The following is a 19,473-nucleotide window of genomic DNA, read 5'->3' on the forward strand; positions in this document are numbered from 1 at the left end:
ATATACTGTGAATTGTTATGTAAAGGTTATGCATAGTGTGTAGTGTAGTGTGAGGAAGATCTGCCCAGCAACAGATAGCAGGGTCAGAAGTAGTGAAGTGTTGGGTCTAGCCCACAGAGGGACGGCTTAGTGTTAGGGACAAGACTGTTCTTCCTGAATAGAGTTAGCGTTTGGAGAGAAATAAGTGTGCAGTGCTGCCAAGGGGTGATCCCCAGCTAAAAGAGACTAAAGTGAGGAATAGCGAGATCCTAAAGATAGTTGCTGACGAGACTGAGAGACCTTCCAGAAGGCGTCATTGGATAAGGTGCCGAGTCACGAGAAACCAGAGAGCTTGCTATTGCCGAAGGTATCAGATTTAAAGAGAACTTAAAGCGTGGAACTAGTGGCGGTCCCGAGCTGTAGATCCAAGGCATCCACAGCGATAGGATGTGGAACCGCTGAGCAAGTAAAGAGAAGCTTGCTGATCAGGTGGCGGTCCAGAGCTGTAGATCCAAGGCATCCATAGCGATAGGATGTGGAACCGCTGAGCATGTAAAGAGAAGCTTGCTGATCAGGTGGCGGTCCAGAGCTGTAGATCCAAGGCATCCATAGCGATAGGATGTGGAACAGCTGAGCAAGTAAAGAGAAACTTGCTGATCAGGACAGTAACCTAGAAGCTGGGTTGTGGTGACGTAGAGACAAAACCAATAAGCTACAGAGCCCTGGAGTAGCCTACAGAGGAAGGATACAGTGGGAATGAAAAGGTTTCTTACTGTTAGGGAAAGGTGCTTAAGACTATGTACCCGCTTTCCCTTGTACATAACCCTTATCAAGTTCAGTAAAGTCCCCATGTTTGAATGGAAGTCTCCTTTATTAATCAGTGGAATTCCTGGCAGTGGCCAGCCAACACCATCAGCTAAAGGCGGCCTGCAGGGGCGTAAGGCCCACACAACAGTAACACCAACACCCAGCCAAGACCCACTCTTTCATGTAGCGCGCCGGGGCGTGGCAGGAGATGATCAGTCTCTTGCCCGTGGCAACCGCCCGTGCCGCCTTTCAGGAGCACATCTGTTTTTGTGTTAATGTCCCTCTGGGGTTTATGGAGTTAATAAAGCTTGACTTGCTGGACTAAAAATGTTGCCTGCTTGAACACTGTCTGGTGCCTACCTTTACGCTACCTGGGCAAACCCCTACAATTGGTGGAGAATGCGGACAAAAATCCCAAGGTGCATAGGTGATTTCTGTTTGGAAACTAGATGTCCTGGCAAAGGCAGCTACAGAGGTACTAATACAGTCTAGAAGCATGGAGGAGCTGTGCAGATGGAAGGTGAGATGGCCTGTGACAGTAAATGGATTTCAGGACTTCGGGAGTTTGGTGACTCTGGAAGGGGCCAAACTTCCGCATGTGCTAGTCCCTGGGGTGGGGGTAAAATGTGTCCGTAGAGATGCCGGCAACCGTCCTATGATCCGGGTTGGCGTAGTCACGGGCTGTGGCTTTGTGTCCCATGAGGTGTTCAGTGTGTAGGACTGTGTACAGTGTGTAGTGACTTTGTAGCTTTATGATGTGTTGGTAGTACAGTGTGCAGTGTGTTTGTGATGTGCAGGCGGCAGAGCCTGTGTGTGCGATGTACAGGTAGCAGAGCATTGCTTGTACTGTAGTCTATAGGTAGCAGAGCATTGCGTCTAGTCTGTAGGTAGCAGAGCCCTGTGTGAAATGTGTGAAAGGTGTTCCCCAGGAGCTGGGAAGCTATAATCAAGTTGGTAGTTGTTTTTTTTTAGAATATCCTATTCATTTCATAGTATTATAGTAGATCACAAGGAACCAAAAACTGATTATACATATAGAAAAACTAACTAATTTTCTGTAAAATTATGAAAGTTTAGAATTAAACTAGATACAGCAAATGTATCACAGTGGTTCATGCTATATGATAAATTTGACACATCTTTTAAGGGAACCTGTCACGTGAAAAAATGCTATTAACCTACAGCTATGGGGTTGATCAGCAGGTTAATTGCAGTCTAAAGCCTTGCGGCCGCCACACTACTGCCGGGAGGAAATTAACTTTATTCCATTCGGCACCCTTGGGCTTTCAGTCACAGAGGCTCAGCCGGTGCGGCTTCAGTCACCGCTCAGTACATAGTGAGTGGCGGTTGTAACCATGCCCTGGCACTGACTGACAGTTGGTTCAGCAGAGTATCAGTACAGAGTCGGCTGTACTATGTACTGAGCAGTGACCGAAAGCGTGCTGGTCGCCCCTCTATGACAGAAAGCTGGAAGCTGCCGGGAGGAATACACTTAATTTCCTCCTGGTAGCTGGGCACTCAGTGCAGCAGCCAAATTATCAAGGCTCAAGTGAGGTGGATCTTATAAACCCCAGGTTCGGGTGGGTACATGGTTGATGCAGTGAGCAGGAAGTCACGTGGGCAGTGAGGACTGTAAAGGATCACCAGTAATCCAGGATCAGCAGGGAAGTTGCAGTAGATTCCAGCAGTGATGAATACAAGCACAAATGCAAAATAAAAACAGTACAAATGATAGAGCACACCTAACATAAGAGTATGAGTCTTATAAACTCAATGCCAAGACACAGATGTGTGTTTCAATGGATTTTAAATAGGTCTTGGGAGATGATGCCACTGAATTGATTTTCACTGGGCAACTTGCAAACCCCGAAGTGGAGCACAACAGAGACCAGCGGACCCTGGGATACCCAGGACAGTTGTGTAACTCCCATATCTGCAGGTTAATGAGACACTCCCATCAACATTTTTATCCCTTAATATATTGCAGTCATAATACTATATAGCACTGTGTATTTACAATTGCTCATTTTGCCTTTCTACCCAGTTAATTCTTCTCTTTTCAATTAGGACCATGACATCACAAACAGACTAGCTGAATCCTTCTAAGCTCTATGTAGAAACAGGAAGTCTCTTTTCCCTGCATGAGTCATCATTGGAACTACAATTCTACTCTCTGCAAAGTCCCTGACAGGTGGGAGGAGTTGAAGAGGGGAATGAGGCATGCAGGGAAAAGAGACTTCCTGTTTCTATGTGGAGCTTAGAAGGATTCAGCTAGTTCCTTTTTAATCATGTGACGTCATGGACCTAATGGAAAAGACAAGAATTAACTAGGTAAAAGGAAAAAATGAGCAATTGTAAGTACACAGTTCTGTATGACATGATGATTACAATATATTAAGAGGAAAAAAACTTTGATGGGAGTGTTTCTCTAATAGTGTTTTTTGACAGGTTCCCTTTAAAGACTTTTGTCTAATTTATCCACATTTTTTGGTTAGTTTACTTCATGAAAGTACCACTAAACCACAAGCCCTCACAGAGCAAGGCTGAAAGAGTCTCTAAATATGTTGCATGGCATGTATGCAATGATCCTGGCACATTTTGAATAGTAAATCTGCCCCATAGTTTTCCTTTAGCTAGAATAACTAGAGTTTTAGAGTAATAGAATAATCTAAAAATATATTTTACAATGAGAAGATTGCATTTTTTGTGTATTTATCACACATGGAAACAAAGAGATGAAATGTATTCCAGTTGTTAGAGTTTGTACACAGATGTTTGGGCCATTTTCAGAGGACGCCCACAAACATTGACAACTAGGACACATTGCTCATGGTAGTAAACCTTGCTGTAACACTGAGGATTAGTGGCATTGGGCTTTCAAGTGTAAACTTCAATAGCTAAAATTCAGAAAGTAGAGGTGTAATTCTAAGCAGGTGTCATTACGTAATTTTTCTAAATGTTTCCGAACCTTTAGTGTTTGTATTCCCAGGCCGATTCCAATGAAACAGCACTTTGTGACTGTGAGAAAGTCATTTCCCTTTGAAACCTTGCCGTAGCTTTGTGGTTTGCAGCAGCATATTAAACTTATTTGTGTTCAGCATATTGTCCTAATATAACATTTCCTCAACAGTCACTAATATACTTTGGCTTGCAATAATTAAGACATAGCATTGCTGTTTTTTGTAGGATAGAAAAATAGCATTTGAGTAGACACTTTTCAGGTTCATTTTTTCTTCCCTGTTTGTACCATTTGTATTCAATGTACCTGAAGCAGCCAGTGGCGTAACTAGAGTCCGATAGGCCCAACTACAGAATTTAGACCTGCCCCCCTCCCTGCATGTTGGTCATATGTATGGGCCCTTTTAGTATTATAAATCCTATAAGGACATACGAGTTGCATCCCCTCCCCCATTATGTAGTAATGTCACCCATCTTGGGCTCCTTCCTGGTATATATGTCCAAAATTTTGTACCCATCCTAGTATATATGTACCCCATCCTGGTATATATGTCCCTCACCCTGGCCACATCCTGGTATGCTATATATGTTCCCCTTCCTGATATATATATCCACCATCCTGGTATATATATCTCTTATCCTGGGCCCCATCCTGGTATATATGTCCCTTATCCTGGGCCCCATCCTGGTATATATGTCCCTTATCCTGGGCCCCATCCTGGTATATATGTCCCTTATCCTGGGCCCCATCCTGGAATATACCGTATTTTGCGGATTATAAAACGCACCGGATTATAAGACGCACCCCAAATTGTGAGGTGCAAAATAGGAAAAAATGTGTGTCTTTTAAATAAAATGGTGCGCCTTATAATCCTTTTTACCTGGGGGCAGCGGTGGTGGAGAGGGGGTCACACATACCGCAGATTGGTGGCGGAGGCGGGGCGATGCTGCGGGCCCCGTCCTCAGAAGAAGTGTCGCTGATTCAAGGCGGTAGTGGTGGCGGCTGTAGCGGGGCGATGCTGCGGCCTCGTCCTCGGAAGAAGTGTCGCTGATTCAAGGTGGTGGTGGTGGCGGTAGCGGGGCGTCTCCCAAGATCTCAATCTGCTCATGCTCTGGCGGCCATTTTGTCAAAGCACAACGCAGGGCTATGTACTGTATAGGGAACCTTGCCTCTGCTCACCGCCGACTTCTGAGGACGGGGCCACAGCATCGCCCTGCTACCGCCGCCACCACCGCCTTGAATCAGCGACACTCCTTCTGAGGACGGGGCCCACAGCATCGTTCCGCTATCGCTGCAACCGCCAACAACTTCCTGTATCTGGGACCCCGATCTGACGCCGCCCCCCAGATAAAATACTGTAAGTTTGCATTATAAGACGCACCCCCTTTTCCTCCTAAATTTGAGGAAAAAACTGCGTCTTATAATCCGCAAAATACGGTATGTCCCTTATTCTGGGCCCCATCCTGGTATATATGTCCCTTCTCCTGGGACCCATCCTAAAATATGTGTCCCTTATACTGGGCCCCATCCTGGTATATATATGTCCCTTATCCTGGACCCCATCCTGGTATATATATCCCTTATCCTAGGGCCCATCCTGGTATATATATCCTCCATCCTGGTATATATGTTAAGCCCGCTTGAATGAACCCAGAATGGTGGAAAAAGAAAAAGAAAAGATACTCATATTACAGACAGTTTCTGCTCCTCCATACTCAGCACTGCGTATCACACAAGATGTCGATGCCATTAAATTGCTTTTTCTGCTCGAATGAAAAGAAAAAGGCTGCAGCCAATCAGCTGCTGCTGATTGGGTTCAGTGGTCCTAGAAGACTGTAACCAAAATAAATACTAACACTTAACCAGGTTATATAAGATATTTCTGACCAACTCCCACGTAAACATGTATAATACCTGCAAGCTTACCATCATAGGTAGAGTGAAATAAGCAGCTGTCAACGCACATTTGCCATTGTTTATCTGGCTGAAAAACAAAGGTTGTTCATGTTGAAATCCAGCATGTCCAATCCTTATTTCCGTTTTCAGCAAAGGTTAAAGGATATATTCAGGACTTTAGGGAAAAGCAAAAATTGTGGCTAAGCACTAACAGGCAGGTAATTGCAACTTACCTGCCTGTTGTGTCTGGCGCCATTCTTCCCCAGCACAGAGCAGTCACAGACCGTTCTGTGCCGGGGATTCAGCTGCATCTGCCATGGGGCGCGACTTCCTACGTCTTTCTGATTGACCGCCGGATCCCCAGTTAGGCAGTGGGGATCCAGCGGTCAATCAGAATGACGTCAGAAGTCCCACGAAGCGGAAAAGAAGCTTCAGCTCTGTAGACGTGACGTCAGCAGCGGCTTAAGAATCCCGGCAGGAGCGGTCTGATCGCTCTGTGCTGGGGAAGAATGGCGCAACACACAGGTAAGTTGCAATGGGCTGCCTGTTAGTGCTTAGCCACATTTTTTGTTTTTAATAAAGTCCCGGATATCCCCTTTAAGTAACATATCAACATCTGCATTATCAGTCTAAGGCCTCATTCACTTTCTTGTTTTAACACGTACGTGAAAAAATGGTACCAGTGTCATCAGTGTTGTGCATCAGTGTGTCACCAGTGTGTCCGTGTTTACCATCAGTGTGTCATCAGTATGACATCAGTGTGTCCGTGTTTACCATAAGTGTGTCACCAGTATGTCAGTGTTTACCATCAGTGTGTCCGTGTTTACCATCAGTGTGTCATCAGTGTGTCCGTGTTTACCATCTGTGTGTCATCAGTGTGTCCTTGTTTACCAACAGTGTGTCATCAGTGTGTCCGTGTTTACCATCAGTGTGTCCGTGTTTACCATCAGTGTGTCATGTACATGCAACACATATGTCTGAATGAGGCCTAATATAGAGTAGCACCGCTTGTAGGAAAGGAATAGTTTTAACTATTATTGCCATCTACTATTTATTCCAAAGTAGGAAACTATGGTGACTCAGAAACTGCTGGATATAATATTAAATGACTTCCCACATCTCAAAGATTGTTTCAAGATCTCAGCTTCTTTTTTGTTGTTGTAGAAAATGCATCTCAATATGTTACGTAAGGTCTCTTTTACTCCATTAGAATATCAAACCATGCTTTACAGAAATGCCATTCCTGATCAACATTTGATAAGCACTACATATTTAATATGAGTAATCAGATGCAGTGGTGTGTTATCAGGATCGCGGTGAATATAGTGAATATACTGTAGAACAGCAGTAAAATGCTCTTATCATTACCGCCCGACATGACAAGTTCTGTAGCACATTAAAGCTGTTGTGGAATTGAAGCTGCCAAATCTTGAGTACTTACCATTCTAGCAGCCATTCCTGATGAATGTTTTACTGCCTGAGCTATCAAATGTTTAATGTAGACATAATAAAAGTTTTATTGCTTTAGAAGATTTCAAGCACCATTTTTATAGTTATAGTTTTATACTTAAAGGAATATAATTTGCTCTGCAATTTTACTAGACAACATACATAGACACAAGTGTAAATGCTCTCTGCTTTTTTTTGGAGCAACACGGTAAAGATACGTGGGTCCATTTTATTAATGCTTAAGGAAGCACTCCTCCCATCAAATTATTTATCCTCTTAATATATTGAAGTCATCATATTATATGTGTACTTACAATTGCTCACTTTTCCCTTCTACCCAGCTAATTCTTCTGTTTTCCTTTAGGTCTATGACATCACATGATTAAAAACTGATGAATCCTTCTAAGCTCTATGTAGACACAGGAGGTTGATTTTTCCTGTAAGAGTCATAAGTCACTGCAAAAGTCCCTGGCAGGGGGGAGTAGCAGCTGGATCAGGACTTAAAGAGGGAATCATAAATGCAGGGACTGCATATAAACTTATCACTCTCACCCACAAAACGCTCCACTGTTCTGCACCATCCTACATCTCCTCCTTCATTTTCCTCTAAGGCTAAGGCTGACATAAGACTAACATCCTCAATAATCTGAACCTACCACTCATGTCTCTAAGATTTCTCACATGCTGCGCCAAGTCTCTGGAATGCACTACCTACGTTTTAAGCGTGGCATAAAAACACATTTCTTTAGACTGGCCTATCGCCTCACCTTATATAACTATTCCAGTTTCACACCTACAACATTTTCCTCCAAACGCCTCTTAGCATCTGATCACCCACACTCCATGCACGTGATAGCCCTCTGTGTCTGTATTTATACACATACTGGCTGGTGACTGGTTCATGCAGCCTTTTTTGAATACCCTATTTATTTTATTGATGGCGAGACCATACAATATAAGCACTTTTTACCATTTATCTTTCGTGTCTCCCCTCTTTCCTCATAGATTGTAAGCTTGCGAACAGGACCCTCACTCCTTTTGGTATCTGAGTTACAGTTGAAACCAGAAGTTTACATACACTATATAAAAAGACACATATACATGTTTTTCTCAATATCTGATATGAAATAAGAATAAACCTTTCCCGTTTTAGGTCAATTAGGATTACCATAATGTTTAATATTTGCCAAATGCCAGAATAATGAGAGAGAGAGAATGTTGTAAGGCATTTTTATTACTTACTGCAAAGTCAAAAGTTTACATACATTTCAGTAGTATTTGGTACCATGTATTGTCTTTATTGTCCGTACAAGTCCCCTTTAAATGTAAAGTGCTGCGGAATATGTGGGCGCTATAGAAATAAAAATTATTGTTATTATTTTAGGGACAAGAGACTTCCTGTTTCTACATAGAGCAGAGAAAAGAGAATAATTAGTTGGGTAGAAAAGCAAACTGAGCAATTGTAAGTACACAGTGCTATATAATATGATTGCAATATATTAAGAGGATAAAAACTTTGATGGGAGGAGTGCTTCTTTAAAACAAATATATTAGAGGCACAAGATCCAATTGTTGGGTCAGTGTCGGTCCCTCCTGCAGCAAAGCCTACATAGGTTAGGCTTATTATCCCTAGACATCTCTACATCTGAGAAAATGAAAAGCCAGCAAGTTTAGGATCTTTACGACTTCATATTATTACAGTTCCACAGTAGCTATATAACTGTTCTTTGTTCTACATTAGTATCATCCCATTTTTGCTAATTTCTAGTTCTTATGAGTACATTATTTCTACATTAACAATGACATTATCTTATATTTACAAGCGTTTGGAAAGAGGCGACATGGATGATTTGGGAAATGTCAGTTCTTCTGCTATGAGAGAAGGTGAAGATGATATTTCTCAACTACCACAGAGGGCTGTTCTTAAGGTACAAGTACTTTTTTTTTATTCTGTTCAATTTCTAAAATTTTCATATAAAATAATCTGAGAATGTAATTTAGATTGTTTTGCATTTAACAGGCTGCTTTTCTGTGCATTCACAGAAACGTAATTTTGTTCGCAGTGCTGTGGAAGACATATCGCACACGGACAGCACAGAGATCACTGTGAATCAATGTGTTAGTTCTCATGGACATTTTTCCACATGGATCATCGGCCTGTGTGGAAAAAATTATAACATATGCGGGTATCTATTTTTTGGATGAAAATTACTTTTACGTTTCTAGGGGTCCTTCCCTCCAAAAAAACGGATGCAATAGAGACACCGTTGGTATGGCATCCATTTTTATTAGGTCCATTACAATTATTAACATAGGAAACATTATCTAGCCTTGAAATTATTTTAATATTATTGATGTATCAAAATGAATTTCATTTGCATGTCAAAAATCGACATATGGGTGACAATATGAATGAGTTTTTTTCTGGATGAAAAATGGATGACTTTTCATATGCTCATGTGAATTCACTCGTAGACATTTACTTAGTTCATTTATTTCATGGGGTAACTGTGCATCTTTTACCTTTTGTTTTACAGCTGGTAAAGTCTGTCCTGTGTGGTAGGATCCCATATAGTGGTTGGTGCACACGCTGCCGAGGTGCAACTGCTTCATAAAAGTCGCAGAAGTCATGCATTTTGCCCAATTACTGTCCTAGCACTGACCACTACGTGGGTGCATACCCTTTTAATGGTATACTTCTGCATGACAATTTATGTAATCCCTATTCCCTGAAAACTGCATCCCCAGAACTCTTTGAAACTTACAAAGATGTTTTCTCTTGTGAAGTGTTTTCCTCGTTCGGAGGTTGAAAGCGTCTTCTCTTTTAATGTATGTTTAGACTGCACAGTGTTGTTTTCAGTCCAAAAATTCTGAGGTTTTGGTTCTATAACATTATATAATTCAGCTGGAATGTGTGATCTGGTTTCTGCGTTTTTTTGTACTGCAGTATTAGTATACACTCATACTGATTATATGTGATTTACTTTATATATGATTATATGTTATTTACTTTACATTTATAGAACCATTAGTTTCCACAGCAGTTTACAGACACAGTCCCCATTGGGGCTCACAATCTAAATTCCCTATCAGTGTTGTGGGAGGAAACCTGAGTAACCGGAGGAAACCCACACAACCTGGGGAGAACATACAAACTCCTTGCAGATGTTGTCTTTGGTGGGACTTGAACTCAGGACCCCAGCACAGTAAAGCTACAGCGCTAACCGCTGAGCCACAGTGCTGCTCGTATGTAAATGTTCATTCCTATCTCTACCTGTTGCAAGCTTTGAATATTTATCTGTAAGAGATTCTTTATCATTAGACTGAAGATACATCTTTTGAAAAAATATTACTGAATCACTTGAACTGTAATTATCCAGTTTGCTCCTCATAGCGGTGGGAGTGATTATAAGTTATTGCATGTCTGTCTAGGCTAAGAGTCTCAAACACGCTTCCTGCAAAGTGATTTCTTATAACCCTCAGCGTCTCACGGCATTTCTTCTCCCTTCCTTTCTCCTCCATCATTCTCCCGATCCTTTCATACCTATTTATTCTTAAGAGTCCAGCGTGCATGTATGAGTTTGGGGTGGTGTTGCAGCGCTTTGTGTGGTCATGTGATCAAACTTCACATGGTACGCGACTCCAATCGTGTGATCCAGAGGCGTAGCTAGGGGTTCAGCGCACGAGGGGCGAAATATCTGAATGGGCTCCTGCAGGTAACTATGTTTACAACTACAGTGGAGCAGCCTAATTGTGGGTATAGAGGAACCTCAACAGTTGACCATGGGGTTACTGAAAATAAATCTCTATGCAAAGACCAAAACCCATATTACCGCCATACGGTGACCATATAGTGGTACATACCAGTCCTGCAGATCATATAAAAGATTACAGTACAATTATAGATGATGACTTACAACTGATGTTATTTCTGATGGAGTAATTCACTTTTCCTGTCTTTTCCATTTGTCCCAGACCGACATGACAACTTCTTCCAGTAATTACTTGTCTTCAGAGTTTACAGCAAAGACACATTTTAGTTCTCACATCTCCAGCACTGTTCCCATCTAATCCCCAACCTGTACTCCTCATCCTGACGATACCCCAATGCGGAGACGCTGCTGCAGTATGTGTCCCTATTCGTGATGCACAAACGTGCTCACATAAGGTGTTATCCGTGCACGCTATTGTGTGCTCATATAATAGATTAGCATCGTGGCGGCTACATGAGTCCGCGGCTGTTTGACAGCCGCGACACATGCAGGGATTGCCTGACTGCTCGCTCCCATCATTCTTTCTCGGTGTCTGACATCTCAGCGCAATTACATCACTTCGTCACGCCTGCTGTGCAAAGCAGTGAAGACAAAGCTTTAGAGCACTCGCTGCAGAGACCGGAGCAGTGGGGGAGCCAGGAGGAAAGGTGAGTATTGTATTTTTTTATGGGGAGTGCATTGTACTATATGGAGGACTATGGGGAGTGCATTATACCATGTGCAGGACTATGGGGAGTGCATTATACCGTATGGAGGACTATGGGATGCATTATACCATGTGGGGGACTACATGGAGGACTATGGGGAGTACATTACGCTATATGGAGAACTATAGGGATTGCATTATACTGTATGGAGGACTGTGGGATGCATTATACTATAGTGAAGACTATGGAGAGTGCATTATATTGTATGGAAGACTATGGTGAGTGCATTATACTATATGGAGGACTATTGGGAGTGCATTACATTGTATGGAGGACTATGGGATGTACACTATACTGTATGGAGGACTATGGGGAGTGCATTATACTATATGGAGGACTATGGTGAGTGCATTATACTATATTGGGGACTATATGATGCATTATACTATATTGAGGACTATTGGAAGCATTCTACTAAACTGAGGACTATGGAGAGTGCATTATACTATATGGAGGACGATGGGGAGTGCATTATACTATATGGAGGATTATGGGGAGTGCATTTTACTATATGGAGGACTATGGGGTGCATTATACTATATTGAGGACTATGTGGTGTGCATTATACTATATGGAGGACTACAGGGAGTGCAATATACTATAATGAGGACTATGGGATGCATTATACTATATGGATGACTATGTGGTGCATTATAGTATATTGAGGACTATGGGATATATTATACTATATTGATGACTCTGGGATGCATTATACTATATTGAGGACTATGGGGAGTGCATTATACCACATGGAGGACTATGGGATGTATTATACTATATTGGGGACAATGGGATGCATTATACTAAGTTGAGGGCTACGTGGTGCATTATACCATATTGAGGACTACGGGATGCATTATACTATATAGAGGACTATGGGATGCATTATATTATATTGAGGATTACGAGGTACATTATACTATATTCAGGACTATGAGGTACATTTACTATATTGAAGACTGTAGGGAGTGCATTATATTATATTGAGGACTATGGTAGTGCATTATGCTATATTCAGGACTATGGGGAGTGCATTATACCACATGGAGAACTATGGGATGTATTATACTATATTGAGGACTATGGGATGCATTGTACTATATTGAGGGCTATGTGGTGCATTATACCATTTTGAGGACTACGGGATGCATTATACGATATGAAGGACTATGGGATGCATTATACTATATTGAGGACTACGAGGTACATTATACTACAGGGTGGGTCATTTATATGGATACACCTAAATTAAATGGGAATGGTTGGTGATATCAACTTCCTGTTTGTGGCACATTAGTATATGGGAGGGGAAAACTTTTCCACATGGGTGGTGACCATGGCGGCCATTTTGAAGTCGGCCATTGTGGATCCAACTTTATTTTTTTTAAATGGGAAGAGAGTCATGTGACACATCAAACTTATTGAGAATTTCATAAGAAAAACAATGGTGAGCTTGGTTTTAATGTAACTTTATTGTTTCATGAGTTTTTTACAAGTTTATGACCACTTATAAAATGTGTTCAAAGTGCTGCCCATTGTGTTGGATTGTCAATGCAATCCTCTTCTCCCAATCTTGACACACTGATAGCAACACTGCAGAAGAAATGCAAGCACAGGCTTCCAGTATCTGTTGTTTCAGATGCTGCACATCTTGTATCTTGATGGTATGGTGTGGTACATGGGGTACAAAGATAGTGGGGCCATTCTTCATCAGTGGAAACCTCAATGACGCTGGATATCTGAAATTGCTACATGATGATGTGTTGCCCTGTTTATGCACTGAAGATGGCACGTTCCCTGAGTTTTTCCAACAGGATGGTTCACCACCACATTATGGGTGTCACGTCCGAGCATTCCTACATGAACAGTTTCCTGGAAAGTGGATTAGTCGTTGTGGGCCAGTTGAATGGCCACCAAGGTCTCCCAATCTGACCTCCTTAGACTTTTATTTTTGGAGTCATCTGAAGGCAATTGTCTATGCTGTGAAGATATGAGATATGCAGCATCTGAAACAACGGATACTGGAAGCCTGTGCTAGCATTTCTTCTGCGGTGTTGCTATCAGTGTGTCAAGAGTGGGAGAAGAGGGTTGCATTGACAATCCAACACAATGGGCAGCACTTTGAACACATTTTATAAGTGGTCATATACTCAATACGTTTGATGTGTCACATGAATAAAATAAAGTTAAATCCAAAATGGCCGACTTTAAAATGGCCGCCATGGTCACAACCCATCTGGAAAAGTTTTCCCCCTCCCATATACTAATGTGCCACAAACAGGAAGTTGATATCACCAACCATTCCCATTTAATTTAGGTGTATCCATATAAATGGCCCACCCTGAATATTGAGGGCTATGAGGTACATTTATTATATTGAGGACTGCGAGGAGTACATTATACTATATTGAGGACTATGGGAGTGTATTATACTATATTGAGGACTATGTGTCACTCACAGTGTAGGAAAGACAAAGTGCAACACAAAGGGATGAGGGAAAGGGAGCCTAGACACTAAAGACAGAGGGGGTGGAGACCTCCTAGGCTGATCTGATATCACCCTGTCCTTCTCTACTGTCCCTATATTGGTTGCTCACCAATCGCTGAGCAGGAACCTAAAACCCTGATTCTCCCTAGAGCTAGGGTCTGGCTAGGGAACTGGGAAAGATGAGCGCTAGTCAGTCCCCACTAACACTAAAGACAGCAAGGGGAGACAGACACTGGGGAAGTAGTTTAGCTTGAGTCAACGTCAGAGAGATTGCACACACGTCCTCTTAGCACCAGAGAGGAAGTAAAAACTGCACTTGCTCCAAGCCTTCACAAGGGGTCATGTGACTATCACCGGCGCCTCCCTATTGCAAAGTGAAGGTATTTATACACCCAGGCCAGGGTGTTAATTAGCAAGAGGAAGGTAGCTGCTGAGTCCTAGAGTGAGACAGATCTAAGAAGGTGTCTGTAGTGCCAAATGAAGATATCTCCTGCAAGCAACTGCAGGGCGACTGTCTGTCACATCTGACACACCCGTGCCACTATGGGATGCATTATACACTGCTCAAAAAAATAAAGAGAACACTTAAACAACAGAATATAACTCCAAGTGAATCAAACTTCTCTGAAATCAAACTGTCCACTTAGGAAGCAACACTGATTGACAATCAATTTCACATGCTGTTGTGCAAATGGAATAGACAATAGATGGAAATTATTGCCAATTATCAAGACACCCTCAATAAAAGAGTGGTTCTGCAGGTGGGGACCACAGACCACATCTCAGTACCACTGCTTTCTGGCTGATGTTTCGGTCACTTCTGAATGTTGGTTGTGCTTTCACACTCGTGGTAGCATGAGGCGGACTTTACAACCCACAGAAGTTGCTCAGGTTGTGCAGCTCATCCAGGATGGCACATCAATGCGAGCTGTGGCAAGAAGGTTTGCTGTGTCTGTCAGCGTAGTGTCCAGAGGCTGGAGGCTCTACCAGGAGTCAGGCCAGTACACCAGGAGACGTGGAGGGGGCCGTAGGAGGGCAACAACCCAGCAGCAGGACCGCTACCTCCGCCTTTGTGCAAGGAGGAACAGGAGGAGCACTGCCAGAGCCCTGCAAAATGACCTCCAGCAGGCCACAAATGTGCATGTGTCTGCACAAACGGTTAGAAACCGACTCCATGAGGGTGGTATGAGGGCCCGACATCCACAGATAGGGGTTGTGCTCACAGCCCAACACCGTGCAGGACGCTTGGCATTTGCCACAGAACACCAGGATTGGCAAAGTCCCCACTGGCGCCCTGTGCTCTTCACAGATGAAAGCAGGTTCCCACTGAGCACATGTGACAGACATGACAGAGTCTGGAGATGCCGTGGAGAGTGATCTGCTGGCTGCAACATCCTTCAGCATGACCGGTTTGGCAGTGGGTCAGTGATGGTGTGGGGTGGCATTTCTTTCTCCATGTGCTCGCCAGAGGTAGCCTGACTGCCATTAGGTACCGAGATGAGATTCTCAGACCCCTTGTGAGACCATATGCTGGTGCGGTTGGCCCTGGGTTCCTCCTAATGCAGGACAATGCCAGACCTCATGTGGCTGGAGTGTGTCGGCAGTTCCTGCAAGATGAAGGCATTGAAGCTATGGACTGTCCCGCCCGTTCCCCATACCTGAATCAGATTGAGCACATCTGGAACATAATGTCTCGCTCTATCCAACAACGTCACGTTGCACCACAGACTGTCCAGGAGTTGGCGGATGCTTTAGTCCAGGTCTGGGAGGAGATCCCACAGGAGACCATCCGCAACCTCATCAGGAGCATGCCCAGGCATTGTAGGGAGGTCATACAGGCACGTGGAGGCCACACACAATACTGAGCCTCATTTTGACTTGTTTTAAGGACATTACATCAAAGTTGGATCAGCCTGTAGTGTGTTTTTCCACTTTAATTTTGGGGGTGACTCCAAATCCAGGCCTCCATTTGTTAATAAATTTGATTTCCATTGATGATTTTTGTGTGATTTTGTTGTCAGCACATTTAACTTTGTACAGAACAAAGTATTCAATGAGTATATTTCTAGGATCTAGGATGTGTTATTTGAGTGTTCCCTTTATTTTTTTGAGCAGTGTACTATATGGAGGACTATAGGGAGTACATTATACTATATGAAGGACTATGGGGAGTGCATTATACTATATGGAGGACAATGGGGAGTGCATTACACTATATGGAGGACTATGGGGATTGCATTATACTGTATGGAGTGCTATGGGGTGTATTATATTATATTGAGGACAAAGGGATGCATTATACTATATTGAGGACTATGAGGTGCATTATACTATATTGAGGACAATGGGGAATGCATTATACTATATTGAGGACTATGGAGAGTGCATTATACTATATGGAGGAGTATGAAGTGCATTATACTATATTGAAGACTATGGAGTGCATCATACTATATTGAGGACTATGGGATGCATTGTATTATATTGAGGACTATGAGGTACATTATAATATATTGAGTACTATAGGGAGTGCGAAATACTATATTGAGGACTATGGGGAGTGCATTATACTATATTGAGGACTTTGGGGAGTGCATTATACTACATGGAGGACTTTGGGGAGTGCATTATACTATATGTAGGACAATGGGGAGTGCATTATACTGTATTGAGGAGTATGGGGAGTGCACTATACTATATGGAGGACTATGGGGAGTGTATTATACTATTTGGAGGACTATGGGGATTGCATTATATTGTATGGAGGACTATGGAGTGCATTATACTTAATCTAGGACTATGCGTGCATTTTACTATCTGAAGGCTACTTAGGTTGCCATCATATAATGTGGGCGTTACTGAGTGGCAATCAGACAGTGTGGGGACTACTGTGAGGGGGCCATCATACAGTGTGGAAACTAATGTGGGTCCTTTGAACAGTGTGGAGACTATCATACAGTGTTGAGGCTATCAAACAGTTTGGGGGCTACTAAGGGGTCAGTATATGGTGTGGGGGTGCTATACAGTGTGGGGGCATTATACTGTGTATAGGAGAGCATCATACTGTGAAGAGGTGAACGGTACAAGGGGGAGACTCGGGACATTATTAAATGTTAAATGGGCACTAATTGTTATAGGGGCACTCAGGTTATTGTGACTGTCAAAGGGGCACACAGAGGGCATTATTACTTTCTAGGGGGCAAAATGTGGGCACTGTTTTCTAGGGCACTTGAACAGGGCATTAATATATTCTAGAGGTTTGTTTTACCATCTAGCTGGTACACAGTACCACACAGTAGGTACAGTAATAGGGACATATACGGCAGCAGCGGCTCATCATTGGCGTATTGGTCTGTATAAGGATTTTTTTTTAGTAACAGCGCGTTCATCTGCTGAGGTCTTCCTACATCACACATGTCAAACTCTGGCCCATGCTCCAAATATGGCCCCCTGGGTAATTTTGTTTGGCCCGTGACACCAAAACAACCACCCCTATGTGGGGCCATTATTCTGTATGGAGGACTTTGCGGTGCCATTATACTGTATACTGGTTGGCCCGCGACTTTGTCCAAATGTTTCATTTTGGCCCTTTGTGTGTTTGAGTTTGACATCCCTGTCCTACATCCACTATTTGGGTAAGCCCTTAGCTACACCTCTGTCCTCTGTCTTGGAAGAAGAGGAAGAAATAAGAAAAGTGCAATACAAGAAGCTCGACTAGTCGGGAAGAAGTTAATGATATGTGCTTGTTAGGATAGACTGCTGCTCTGAATCTTTCACTTACATCTGGTGGATGTGTAGGTGCGCTAGCTGCAAAGTCCTGTTCTCTAAATTAAAAAAAAAAAATCCGGCCTCTTCTACCCCTTAATAGCCGGCTATCTCTTCTCACCTCTTCCTCAGTCCTGTGATAGCAGTGTCATAAGTCTGAGGAATACAACTACTGGTAACGAGAAATTTGTCATAGGCATGTGCTAGATGTTATTTAAAAAAAAAAAAAAATGCGTCCTCCACCACCTAACCCCGGACCATTTTCCATTTTTCCGCTTTCGTTTTTTGCTCCCTTTCTTCCCAAAGCCATAACTTTTTTATTTTGTACGGCACATGTCGGAAAGGGGTTAATAGCCGGCCATCTCGTATCTTTCTACTTCCTCCTTGCCCAAGTCAGCACCAAAACCTGGAGCTGTCATGAGCATGAGGAAATCCTGTTTCCGGTAACGATAAAATGTTTGGCACATACCTATGATCATAGGAAAACTCAGATATTATGGCACTTTTATTTACCGCCAGCTCGTAATTGGATCTGCTGGCTCCGTCATCTTCAGTGTTTTCTTAATGAAATGCACTTGTTGTAAAACACTGCTGCTTTGAATCTTTCAGTAACACTTCTGCTCTCTCTGACTTGCGTCTGGGGTATTTAAAGGTTCACTAGCTGCAGAGTATTGTGGTCTCAGAGAAAGTAACTACTGTATGTCTAAAACATTGCCCAAAACAGCACCAACATCTGGAGCTGTCATGAGCATGAGGAAATCCTATTACTGGTAACTGTAAAATGTTTGGCACATGCCTATGATTATACGAAAGCGCAGACACTGGCGCTTATACTTATCGCTAGCTCGTGATTGGATATGCTGGGTCCGCCATCTTCAGGCCCTTCCTTCAGGGTCCTTAGGCACCTTGATGGTGACATCCATTCCTGCCGTGGTTCCTGAAGTGATGTCCAGTCTTCTGTTCTTCTCCGCCTTTCCAGAGGCTCAGGAGGGCTGCTCACTCTGATGATTATGGAGCTGGGGTATCATCAAGGGTTTCCAAGTTGACAAATGAAAATCCCTTTGCTGATATCGATGTTCTGACCTTTACTGCTGCTGCTTCTATTTTGTCCAGATGGAAAGGTTTAGGACGACGGAGAGGCTCAGATGGTTATAAAAGAGGAAAAAGCTAAAATTATATTATAGTTATAGGATTATCAGTTTTATCTAATTGCTCGTTAATAACTTGTTGTGCTGTGTGAAAACTACTAAAAGAAGAGATTCAAACTTCATAATAGTAACAATTACAAAAAGAATGTTTCCCTCTAAGAAATGTGAGGATTCTGCAACAAATAATAAAACAGGCTCGGGAACAATATATGGTTATGTACTTACCAAAGGGATGTGTGATGGAGGCATTTTCTGGGCTTCCACTGAAACCCAGTCGATACGCTGAAAGAACACGTGCTTTCTGATGTTACTGTTGGCACCTAAGCGGAAGGCAGGATCTTTCTGAAGGAGCTGAAAATAATGAAGTAAAACCCATGAATGCGAGAAGTAGTGAAATAATGACAACTATACCATTGTACTGTATATGTCGCAGAGTGCATCTTCTTACAGTCACCACTGTACTTACGAGAGCTTCAATCAGCAAGATATCTTGAGTAAACAG

At 42.7% G+C, this 19,473-nt stretch overlaps 1 protein-coding gene across 3 annotated transcripts in view; it reads left to right on the forward strand.

Moving 5' to 3' along the window:
* Window positions 1-19,473, forward strand: part of FBXL13 (F-box and leucine rich repeat protein 13) — a 277,666-nt gene that overhangs the window by 77,869 nt on the left and 180,324 nt on the right. For all 3 annotated transcript variants that reach the window (XM_073652270.1, XM_073652271.1, XM_073652269.1), the window contains exon 7: window positions 8,914-9,018. In XM_073652270.1, the coding sequence (XP_073508371.1) occupies window positions 8,914-9,018 (105 nt within the window). The remainder of the gene's footprint in view (window positions 1-8,913; window positions 9,019-19,473) is intronic.

Source organism: Phyllobates terribilis, unplaced genomic scaffold, assembly GCF_046119375.1.
Source record: "Phyllobates terribilis strain yellow unplaced genomic scaffold, ASM4611937v1 Scaffold_11__3_contigs__length_659146591, whole genome shotgun sequence".
NCBI classification, from domain to species: Eukaryota; Metazoa; Chordata; class Amphibia; order Anura; family Dendrobatidae; genus Phyllobates; species Phyllobates terribilis.